The sequence below is a fragment of the Scyliorhinus canicula genome, chromosome 1, assembly GCF_902713615.1.
Source record: "Scyliorhinus canicula chromosome 1, sScyCan1.1, whole genome shotgun sequence".
In the NCBI taxonomy this organism is placed as follows: domain Eukaryota; kingdom Metazoa; phylum Chordata; class Chondrichthyes; order Carcharhiniformes; family Scyliorhinidae; genus Scyliorhinus; species Scyliorhinus canicula.
The window spans coordinates 212,707,105-212,719,779 of NC_052146.1; the positions used below are offsets into that span (position 1 = coordinate 212,707,105).

Genomic DNA, 12,675 nt, shown 5'->3' on the forward strand with positions numbered 1-12,675 from the left:
ATTTTATTTACCTTTTCCAGGACTGCTGTGCAGGTCTCTCAACACTTTGCCGACTATTTTGCACATTCTCCAAATTGCACTGGATACCATAGGACCCCAATTTGTATGGACCAGTGAGGCTAAGTGTCTCTCTCCAGTTGGCACTTGCACTTGCCTCTGTCAAAAGGCACAGCCAGATATGGCATCGGCATAACCAGTCAATTGCAATTCTCAGCACTCACCCACCATATATTGGCCCTCTCTGTCTCCATACTATAAATACACAGGAAATACTCCAGTACCGTGCAAAACCAATGTTTTGTGGTCAGTTCCTATCAAAGAATTACGGGTATTGCAACTTTTGTCGAATTTGAATATGACCATTGTAGAGTACAGGCGCTAGTGTAGTGGCAATGTCACAGGACTAGTAATCTAGAGGTCCAGGCTCTGGGACGTGGGTTCAGATCTTACCATTGTAGCTGGAATTGAAAGCTCATCTCAGCAATGATAACCATGAAACTATCATCAATTGTTGTAAAAACCCATCTGGTTCACTAATGTCCTTTAGGGAAGGAAATCTGCTGTCCTTTCCAGTTCTGGCCTACACGTAACTCCAGAGCCAGAGCAATGTAGGCGACTCTTAACTGCCCTCAAAAATGGTCTAGCAAGCCACTCAGTTCAAGGAAAATTAGGATGGGCAACAAATGCTGGCCTTGCCAGTGATGCCCACCTCCGATGAAAGAATAAATTAACTGCAGCTACTGGTAAACCTGCACTCATGCATGCAAATTATTCAATGTGCTGTTCCATAGATACGTGTCGCAGATAAAACCTGCGATCACCTTGGTCGTATCCATCACGTGGTGCAAAGGAAGCTTGCAGCTAAGGTTAATGGTTTTCTACGTGGGTGAAACTGAACAAAAAATCTGAGGCTGAACACTGACAGAAATACATCGACAATGCACATTTTGACATTTATAAATTGATATTTATAATTGGTTACCGCTGCAGCCTTTAATAGTGGCCCCTCATTCAGCCACACAAAAGCCACATCAGTCAGAGCAGGAAGTAACCATTTGACTTCTGAATCAGCTGTCTGACTATTCACATAAAATGCTGAAATGAAACTTAAGGTTAAACGTTACTGATGTGACCATCAATTCACAAGACACGTGGTTGGAAGTGAACAGTGGTTTTAATAGTCTTACAACTGAGCCTGCCTGCGACGAAATGAACTGGCAGCAGGCTCACAACTGCAGATATTTATACTTCCAGTTATTGGGAGGAGCTATGGGCGGAACAATGGGCGGAGCCAAGGGTGGAGCCCAGTACAAACTCCTCATTTCCCCCTATGGGCAGAGCCACGCAACTGCTCGTATACCGAGCAAACAAGGACACAACACACACAATATAACACAGTGTGAATTACTAGCATTGTGATTCACCACATTCACCCCCTGTAAAAAAAATCAAGTCTAGCGGGGGTGATGGGTCTACAAATTGAGTCGGTCCGGCGATCGAGTCGTCCTCTGAGATCTATGAAGCACCAGGGTTGCAGCCTCTTCTGGTGGCTGGGTGGTGGCGGTCGGCAAGGGTACCATGGCGGACTCCGGGGGTGATTCGGTCCGAGCTTCATACCCGACTGGTTCGACTGGTGACGGGGAGCGCCGGAAACCCATAGGCGCGGGGGCGCGGAGCACGGGCAGTGAACCTGCAGGCATGGGGGCGCCGGGCCCGGTGTCTTTAACTGTGCTGGGAGCGAAACTCCCGTGGTAGTGCTCCTAGAAAAAACAAATAGCCGCTCGTGAGGGGTCTGGTTAGTGGCAGTGCATAGGAGGGACCTAATAGCATGGAGCCCGTCGGGGAGGACCTCCTGCCAGTGGGAGGTCGGGAGCTTCCTGGACCGGAGGGTCAGTAGGACGGTCTTCCAGACTGTCGCGTTCTCCCTCTCCACCTGCCCGTTCCCCCTGGGGTAGTAGCTGGTAGTCCTGCTCGAGGCAATGCCCTTGTCGAGCAGGTACTGACGCAGCTCGTCGCTCATAAAGGATGAACCCCTGTCGCTGTGTACATAGCTGGGGAAACCAAACAGGGTGAAGATGCTGTGCAGGGCCCTAATGACTGTGTGGGAGGTCATATCGGGGCACGGGATAGCAAAGGGGAAGCGGGAGAACTCTTCTATGACGTTTAGGAAGTACACATTCCGATTGGTCGAGGGGAGTGGCCCTTTGAAATCGATGCTCAGGCGTTCAAAGGGCCGGGAGGCCTTTACCAGGTGGGCCCTGTCTAGTCTATAGAAGTGCGGTTTGCACTCAGCGCAGATCGGGTAATCCCTGGTGATGGCTTTTACCACCTCGGTGGGGAAAGGCAGATTTCGGGCTTTGACGTAGTGGGCGAGCCGGGTGACCCCCGGGTGGCAGAGGTCATTGTGGATAGCTTTCAGGCGGTCGTCTTGCGCGCTGATGCACGTGCCGCGGGACAGGGCATCTGGGGGCTCGTTGAGCTTCCCCGGTCGGTACATGATATCGTACTTGTAGGTGGTGAGTTCGATCCTCCATCGTAGGATCTTAATTTTACCCCTTTGTGAGTTGTCAAACATAAAGGCAACCGATCTTTGGTCAGTGAAGAGGGTGAACCTCCTACCTGCGAGGTAGTGCCTCCAGTGCCGTACGGCTTCCACGATGGCTTGTGCTTCCTTTTCGACTGAGGAGTGTCGAAGTTCCGAAGCAGAGAGGGTTCGGGAGAAAAAGGCGACTGGTCTCCCTGCCTGATTTAGTGTGGCTGCGAGAGCGACCTCTGAGGCGTCACTCTCCCCCTGAAAGGGGACGGATTCATCCGCCACCCGCATGGCCGCTTTGGCGATGTCCTTCTTGATGCAAGTGAAGGCCTGGCGAGCCTCATCTGATAGAGGAAAGAGTGTGGCCTTAAATAGTGGGCGGGCTTTGTCCGCATACTGAGGGACCCACTGGGCATAATATGAGAAAAACCCCAGACACCTTTTGAGGGCCCTGGGACAATGAGGGAGAGGGAGTTGTAAGAGGGGGCGCATACGGTCCGGGTCGGGGCCCAGGACTCTGTTTTCCACAACATAGCCGACGATGGCTAGCCTGGTCGTGCGGAAAACGCATTTCTCCGTGTTATACGTGAGGTTGAGTTTCTGGGCAGTCTGGAGAAATCAATGGAGGTTAGCGTCGTGGTCCTGCTGATCATGGCTGCAGATGGTGACATTGTCCAAGTACGGAAACGTGGCCCGCAGCCCGTACTGGTCCACCATTCGGTCCATTGCTCGTTGGAACACAGAGACCCCATTCGTGACGCCAAAGGGAACCCGGAGGAAGTGGAAGAGGCGGCCGTCGGCCTCGAACGCCGTGTAGTGGCGGTCCTCCGGGCGGATTGGGAGCTGGTGGTATGCAGACTTCAGATCCACCGTGGAGAAGTCACGATAATGGCCGATCAGATTCGCCATGTCTGCAATCCTGGGGAGGGGGTATGCATCGAGGAGCGTGAACCGATTAATGGTTTGGCTATAGTCCACTACCATTCAGAATTTTCCCCCAGTCTTGACGACCACCACCTAAGCTCTCCAGGGGCTATTACTGGCCTCTATGATCCCCTCACGTAGAAGCCTATGGACCTCAGTTCTGATAAACACCCTGTCCTACAGGCTGTATCGCCTCCTGCGAGTGGCTATGGGTTTGCAGTCCGGCGTGAGATTGGCAAAGAGTGGAGGGGGGTCAATTTTTAGCGTAGCGAGGCTGCAGATAGTGAGTGGGGGCAAGGGCCCGCCGAAGCTGAGTGTGAGGCTTTTGAGGTTTCACTGGAAATCGAGTTCCAGTAAGAGTGGGGCGAAGAGTTTGGGGAGTACGTATAGCTGGAAGTTCGAGTAGCTAGTGCCCTGGATCGTTAGGATCGCGACGGTGCACCCTTGGAGGTGAACAGAGTGAGAGCCCGAAGCGAGGGAGATAGTTTGCCGTGCAGGGAAAATAGGGAGCGAACAGCGTCTTACCAGATCTGGGTGTACGAAGCTCTCGGTGCTCCCGGAGTCAAAGAGGCACGGTGTCCTGTACCCGTTGATTTTAATGGTCATCATTGAGTTGCGGAGGTGTTTCGGACGCGACTGGTCCAACGTGACCGCGCTGAGTTGCAGGTAGTTGGCGGCTCAATCAGCTGTGCTGGAGTGGCCCCGTGATGACTGCCCTCTGAGTTCGTAGTTTGAAGAGGATGGATCCCAAGATGGCGGCCCCCATGAGTCGCACGTGTCAGATGGGGGCGGAGTCGGAGTACAGGCCGCAGCATTTAGGGATCTGCGGGCCTGTGAGTTTTGGAAACGAGTGCTCTGGGCTGCGGGAGAGTTTGGAGAGGGGGATTTCTTCACCAGGCACACCCGGGCATAGTGTCCTTTGCGACCGCAGCTGCTGCAGGTCGCGTTGCGGGCCGGGCAGTACTGCCGTGGGTGCTGGGGCTGTCCGGAACAATTGCACACTGGGGCTGCGTAGTGGGTGGGTGGCCGAGCGGTGCAGGCCTGGGGCAGTCGCTGGTCGGGGGCCCAGGATGGGGTCGCTTGGTCCGCGGGAAACAAGGTGAGGCTGCGGAACGAGACCTCCATGGTAGTAGCCAATTGTGCAGTGTCCTCCAAGTTCTGGGCCCCTTTTCAAGCAACCGCTGGCACACATAGTTTGACCTGAGCCCTGCCACGTACACATCTCTGACAGCGAGCTCCATATGCTGTTCGGCTGATACAGCTTGGTAATTACAGTCCCGAGCTAAAGCTTTTAAATCCCGCAGGAATTCATCCAACGACTCCGCGGGGCGATGGTGGCGGGTTGTAAAAATGTGGCGCGTGTAGACCTCGTTGATGGGCCTCACGTACATTCAATCTACCATGGCTAGGGCCTTCGTATATGAGGTAATACTATTAAGTTGAGTAGAGATACGGTGGCTCACCCTTGCATGCAGTAGGCTGAGTTTCTGCTCCTCTGTAGTTTCTGATGTGCTTGATTCAACCAGGTAGGCCTTGAAACATCTGAGCCAGTGTTGAAAGACTTATTTCGCCTCTGCAGCCTACGGGTCGGGTTCTAGTCGATCAGATTTGAGGGCTGATTCCATAGTCGTTTTCTTCAAGTTTCCTAAGACTATTAAATTGATGTGACCATCAATTCACAAGACACGTGGTTGGAAGTGAACAGTGGTTTTAATAGTCTTACAACTGAGACTGCCTGCGACGCGATGAACTGGCAGCAGGCTCACAACTGCAGATCTTTATACTTCCAGTTAGTGGGAGGAGCCATGGGTGGAACCATGGGCGGAGCCAAGGGTAGAGCCCAGTAAAAACTCCTCATCTCCCTCAACTGCTCGTATACCGAGCTTACAAAGACACAACACATACAATATAACACAGTGTGAATTACTAGGATTGTGATTCATCACAGTTACTCTGGGTGCTTTAATTATGTCGGGCCTTTGGAAATATTCCTTCCTCGTGTTTCACCAATACCACCATGCACAAACCAGTCATTTCAATTGGGCTATTATTTATAGACTACAGAAGCCGGAGAGTGTTGACTAAACTAAGTCTTGAGATAGTGTAGGCGTGAAAAAAGTTTTTTGGCAGCAGCAACAATTTACATTCATCTTTCATGTCATGAGACAAAAACAGGCACCGACAAGCAAGGAGATATGAGGCAGGCCAAGAGCACATTGGGGCTTCACGAAGCACTTAAAAGGAGGGGAGGTTGATTGAGAGATGGCGGGGATTGGGTAAGGAATTTTAGAGCATTGTGACTAGATAGCTGAAGGCACAGCTACTCATTGGTGGACATAGAAGGGGTGAGATGCATACACAAACAGAGTCAGAGGAGCAAATAGTTCAGGGGTGGTAGGGAAGACTTGTAAACCTGGAGGAGGTTATGAGTATGGGGGCGAGCTGAGGCCATGAAGATACTTAAACACAAGGATGAGAATATTAGGTTTGAGGCTTTGGAGGTGCTGTGAGCCAACCCAGGTCAACACGTCAAGGATATTTGAGTGGAAACTTGGATATTGGCAGCAAAGGTTTGAAAGAGCTGAAGTATACAGAGAGGGGCCATCAGTAAAGAAAACATTGGCACAGTCAATCTAGAAGTGGAAAAGGCAAAAAGGAAGAAGAATTAACGTTTCTGGTAAAGAGTCATAGGAACAAATCTTAAAATGACCTTCCTCTATGCACAGATGCTGGCTGATATGAAACCCTAGTAAAACCACACTATTTGTGTAATGTGGGCTCCACACTGTGGGAAGGTCATTGAGGCAATAAACTCACAGCAGCTATTAACCAGGGTGAGGAACTACAAAGAAGAGAGACTTGTAAAAATGAGGCGGTTCTCATTTAAATAGAGATGAAGGATTAATTTGATAAAGTTATTTGATAAAATGAGGAAGGGATGTGGCAGAGCAAATATAAACAATTTTCAGTCATTGAGACATCTAAAATAAGGAGACATTCTTAGGCTGGGCTGCCAGCTGATACTGCATGGAACAGTCTGGCTGTACTGCCCTAAAATGGAAACCTGTGTGTCAAAAGGGTCTGTCCCCTGACAGAGGTGAGCTTTCCATCCTGCCAGTAGACTCAAGGGAAGATTGTGGTGGCCACAATGATTGTAGAACCACGGCGATAAGCCACTTCCCAACATTCATGGGATCCTGCCATTCATTTCTGCCAAGCAGGAAAGTCTTCTGGTCAGTGCCATAACTTTCGCAAAACCAGTTGTGTGGAAATGCAATTTTGTCTGTTGGAATTAGGAACCAGCCTCTGGCAAACAGGAAATGCACACAAGGCAAGCTAAAGAACATTTCTCATTAATTAGAATCTGGTCCGACAAACCAGCCTTTTTCCCATCTTTCTCTTACTTATGGCTAATATAAATGTCTAACTTTACATTCAGATGGCTAAGCTGGAGAATTTGCAAATATCACGTGTTTCACTGTGATATTTCCTTTATATTTGTGAATCCAGAGTCACTATATGTTGCGCGGTCTGCGCCGTGTGACCTCACACACTGGAGAGGTTTTCACAGTAACTTCATTGCAGTGTAATGTAAGCCTACTTGTGACACTAATAAAGATTGTTGTTGTTTTAACTTTCTCTTTGTGCATCAAGTGTGTGGATCAGCTGTGGTTTGTGCGGATATGATTTTTAAAGCGGATAGAGAATCATTGAAGCCAAGGATCTACTATGAGGTGCTTGGTTGTGACTTCTGGAGAACTCCTTTCAGCTTTCTGAGCCTCATCTGGGTTGAAGTCTCATTTTCAAAGGTTATTTGCATGGGTCCGAAAGGGTTTGCATGACTTTCAAGTTATACTGAGGGATGTTGATGAGGTCGTGGGGAAATGTTTGTGCTCCCATTATTCCCAAAACAGATTAGCACAAGATGAGGGATAAACATTTGGATTCATTCAAAGCTGACTCCAGCTAAAGCTTCAGTTAATCTGCATCCTTTGCAAAAACAGTTCGTAGAGAGACGAGAATTGATTAAACTCTAGTAATGATGAGGAAGAATAAAAGTGCTCCCTTTACCGCCATGTGGACTTCTGTAAATGAAGGGTCCTTCAGTTTCCTCTGGGTTTCCCCAGTAATTTCACAGGATCATCAGATTTTTTTTTAATAGCTGGTTCTGTAAGTTTCAGTACCTCCATCTGGGTAGTTGTGGACTGGTTTAGCACAGGGCTAAATAGCTGACTTTTAAAGCAACCCAAGGCAGGCCAGCAGTTCAATTCCCTTGCCAACCTCCCCGAACAGGTGCCGGAATGTGGCGACTAGGGGCTTTTCACAGTAACTTCATTTGAAGCCTACTTGTGACAATAAGCGATTTTCATTTCATTTGTCTTACTCCTGGCATTAACTGAAGTAATTTCATGGTTACTCCGTGTTAACAGTGGGACTTTATTTGTTTATATGTAAACAAATTGAAACAGTAGTAGATTAGGACACGTCCAATGGGCAGTCAAGACACCCAGAGGTGACACTACCACAAGGGGGCATTACACAACCCATATATAAGGACAGGGCACACATGCTCTGTCTCTTTCCACAGGCAACACTTAGAGAGTAGGACAGGGGCAGATCAGAAGCATCACACCCACCACGTGGCTTAGAGCAGACTGGTTAGTTAGACTGAGTTACTACAGCAAGATTAGCAGGAGAGTTGAACTCATAGAGAACTGTGCTAATGGTACAATAAATCACATTGAACTTACTTCAAAGTCTGGAGTATCTTTTGATTAAAGCTGCATCGAGCTGCAGCCTGTGTTATCCCAGAGTACTTAACACAACAGCACACACACACTCCACATCATGGGTGTGATTCTCTGTCTTTGAGACTAAGGGCTGGATTCTCCGATTGCTGACACCATAATCACATTCAGCAATTGGCCAGAGAATCCGTTTTTACCCCAAAATGGGGCCCGTCGGCGTTTTTGGACGCTCCGCCCGCTCAAAATCGGCATCAGCGCTGAGTACGCCGCACACCGTTGGGACGGCCTCAGGATGTCACCTGAAGCCTTCCCCCGATGCTCTGCCCCCAATGGGCTGACTTGCCGATGGCATGGGGCGCGTGTGCTCACAGTTTTCGGGTACGTCGCGTGGCGGCTGCGGACTGTGTCTAGCACCGTCACAGTTGGGGGTGGGGTGGGGGGGAGCCGTTCCGCATGCCTGGAGGCTTCGTCAGGGGATGGGGGGACTGCTGTGGGATGTTCCAGGGGTGGTGAGGAGGGTTACAGTGGGACACTATCTGGCAGGCCGGGTCCTTGTGCAGCCGGTGCAATATTGTATTGTGCGACCGCTGCAGGTCGCCACCGTGCGCATGTGCGGCCATGGATCCGGCAATTCTCCATCCATATCTGTAGGTAAAGCCGGTGGCGCGGCTGCTAGCCCTCCACCAAGCGGAGCATCAGTGTCGGGGCGGTGTTGACTTTTTGGTAGTAAGACTAGACACATGCTCCGGACATCACCTCAAAATCGGAGCATGTGTCCAGCCCTAAGTGTTGACGCCAATCCGTGAACTTGTACAACAGAAAAACCGACACCGCATCTGGACCGTTTCTGCTACCATTGAGGGGCTAGCAACTGTGCCGCGTGGACACTATCGATTCCAATGAGAAATTGTGTGGGATTCAAGGGGTTCGTGATCGACACCCGGGAGGCTGACAAACTGCAGCCGCACATACACATTACACTGCTTACACACACTTATCCCAGCCAAAAAGATGGCACTGGTTGTGCTGGAGCATGTCCATATTGCTGATGGGCCGCCTGTGGCCAGGGGGCACCCAGGGGGGTGCCCTGGGGGGGGGGGGGGGGGGGGGGGGACACCTATATGACCATTGGCACCAGGTTCGAAGTGGGCCATTAGCGGTGTGCGCAGCTGCATGGCTGCCTTGGAGGCTGCGGCAATAATGTTCCCTGGCCTGTCCACCCCGACCCCACAGCCCACCTCTTGGCTGCCCCCCCCTACTCCCCCCAGCCCTGGCAGAAGTCCCCTGGCCAGCGGCACAACTGTCAGCAAACTAAGGCGATGTTGGACATCTTCCGTACACCTCTCTCTCCCTCAGCAGCCGCCACGTCAGTTTCACGATTTTGTAAAGCACAAGTGAACCACGTGGTCGGGAACTCGGCCCATCGGAGGCGGAGAATCGCAGAGGCCCCGGAGAATACCAGGTCAGGACTGTTAATGATATGCAAACAGTGCTTACTGTACGTGTGGAGTGAAATGCATTGCCGCCATTTTCGAGGTGACGGAGAATCGTGATTTGGCATCATATCGGCACCTGCTGCAATTTTGACATCGGAAGCTATTCTCCGCCCAATCGCATTTCCCGATTTTACCGTCGGCTAACGGAGAATCCTGCCCATATCTCAGAGCACTCAAACCCTCGCTCAAACCCAATCTCAAATTCCCAGTGTGGAACTCCGAGTGCAATTCTTCTCGAGTTCTCTGTTCGAAGGCAGCTCCAGCTCACAGTACCATGGATAGGGCAATGAGGCAGGTCCCAAATCCCCTTGCTGTTGACATTAATCTGATCCACTCTGGCCACCCGGAACCCCAGGAATCTAAGATGCTGTGGCTACATACACATTGTGCTCTGCAGCTATGGGCAGTGATGGTAGTGGCTCCAATGTCTTTCCGTCACATGGATCTCTACCACTCTAAACACTTGCCATGGTCGCATGTTGGAAGGATTTTACAGATTGTCACTCAACCTGTGTGGCCACGTTATGAACATACCTTCCTTGGCCATCAAGTCCTGGAATAGGACTTGAACCTGGATCTTTTGCCCTCAGAAGCAGGGCTGATATCCTCTGCACTACAATTAGGGGAAAATATTACAGGGATTGGGAAAAGAGCAGGAGTGAAGTAATAACTGGCTAGTTCCATCAAAGAGCCAAAGCAGACACAATAGGCTGAATGACCAACTTCTCTGTGGTATCAATTCATACATCTAATTCAGTAAATGAAGCAATGGTCACATGGCACTGGAATAGCTGACCCTGTAGATGGACTGAATGGTTGCCCCGTGTGCTGTAACCATTTGAATGACTGCGATTCTTCAAAACCTCAGCAACGAAATACAGCTAGAAAAACACTCAGCTCAGCAGCTTACACTAGAAAACGTATTCCATATCCCAAAGCGGCTGTGACTTGTCTTAAATGAATGAAGCCATGAGAAGACAAGTTTGTTGTTGAATCAGAAGAACCGTTCGCCCTAGGGGAGTTCCCTGAAGGGACCTTTGTGTACCTTCTGGATAAACAGTGACTCAACAGAGCGAGTCTCAGAAATCACCTGAACACTGTTCTTAAAAGTTTGCAAACTGCTAACAGTGAGTGGGTCAAACAAAAACCATATCTGCCTGGCTCATACCAATAACTTCCACCCAGTGAAATAGAGTCTCTTTTTGTCTGAAAAATTGGCAAATGTAAAAGCTGATGGTGAGCATAACATCGATACACCAGGTGCTGGTGGAACAGGGTAAGATGTACAGCACACACATACAGGAACATTATAGAATCATAGAATTCCGACAGGGCAGAAGGAAGTCATTCAGCCCATCAAGTCTGCACTTACCCTCTGAAAGATTACCCTACCTAGGCCCACTCCCCCGCCCTGTCCCCATAACCCCCCCCCCCCCCCCAATAACACTTAGGGACAATTTAGCATGGCCAATCCACCTAACGTGCACATCTTTAGATGTGAGAGGAAACTGCGCAGGAAACCCACACAGACACAGGGAGAACGCGCAAACTCCACACAGTCACCCAAGGTCGGAATTGAACACGGGTCCCTGAAGCTGTCAGGCAGCAGTGCTAACCACTTTGCCATCATGCCATGAGTTTATCGCACTCATATTTGGCCATTTATTTGCTCTGAAACTAGAAGCAAAAGTGGGGCAGCAATTTGTAAAAACTAGAATGCACAGTTACATTGGAAAATAATCAGATATCCTGAAGTTGCTTATATTAACAAATTGTACAGACTTTTCACAGGAATACAGAGAGGTCTTTCAGTTCCCCAAGACAGAACAGAGACTGATCGCAATTGAATCTTTAAAAAAAATATTGATTAACTGTAGATTAATTTTAATTCTCTCTTGCAAAATATAAACTGCTGCGAGCTATGCGAGCAGCTGCCGCGAGCAAACAAATAAGTTACAGATCTGAAACTACAGCCCCCCGAGTGGCAATGGTTGATCCAATATATAATGTACCTTTTTGACAAGATAACCCTCCCGGATAAGTTTCGCCTCTGCTTCCATTGCTGTTGGTAAATTGCCTCCTGACCTGACAGGCTTCAGACTGGAGTGAGATTGTCAGTGGCTGCTCACCACAGACCACACCCCCTCCCACCACCCCCCGCCTCCCAACGTCTTTTAAAATAAAAAACGTTAGTTCCTCACTGACACATTGCATCATGAGCAGAGAAGTAACAGTTTCCGCTCTCAGGTCTGTTAAAACCTCAACAAATTATGGCTGTTATAAATATAGCCTGTTCACTGAGAACAGACGGGAGGGAGAGATGGATTTTACTGTTACGGATGTAGTTGAAATTCCCCAGGACCCCGAACCATTCTGACGCTGCAGTGAATTTACTCCATGGGAACAATGTTTTTATATCATTTGAAATGGTTACTAATATGCATTGCGTCGTGTTAGGTACACTGGTGTAACACTGGCTGCAACTGGATGCAGCTTAGATCAGAAAGTTAATTCAATCAGGTTTATTGAACTAATAGCACAGTTAGCACAGTTCTCTGTGAGTTCGACTCTGCTAACTTAAGTGTGGTTACTCTGTCTGACTGAACCAGACTAGCTCTTAGCCACGTGGTGGAGATGTGAGATTGTAACAACACCCTTGCCTGACTCAATAGATGTTCATCAGTGGAAAGAGGCGGAGTGTGAGTGCCTCGTGTCTTTTGTAGTCAGATCCCACCCCCGAGTGTCCTGCCTGCTTATTGGTCATGCCCTGTTCTCTGTGTCCATTAGCTGCTTGTCTGTATATCATTATGTGTGTGTGTGCCTGCATATCATGACACACTGTTACAAAACCCTTGATCAGGCTGCCTTTTAATGCCTCATCTGAAAGAGGGCATCTCCAGCAGTGTCGCACTCCCTCAGCGCTGCCCTACTGCCCTGGGTGGAGTGATCAAGTCCTTGAAGGTAGGGCTTGAAC

The 12,675-nt window shown here is 49.4% G+C and overlaps 1 protein-coding gene across 1 annotated transcript in view; it reads right to left on the bottom strand.

The window, feature by feature from the left end:
* Window positions 1-11,833, bottom strand: part of plek (pleckstrin) — a 67,351-nt gene extending 55,518 nt beyond the window's left edge. The window contains exon 1 of the mRNA XM_038807121.1: window positions 11,714-11,833. Within this exon, the coding sequence (XP_038663049.1) occupies window positions 11,714-11,761 (48 nt within the window). The 5' untranslated portion in view covers window positions 11,762-11,833. The remainder of the gene's footprint in view (window positions 1-11,713) is intronic.
* Window positions 11,834-12,675: the final 842 nt, after the last annotated feature.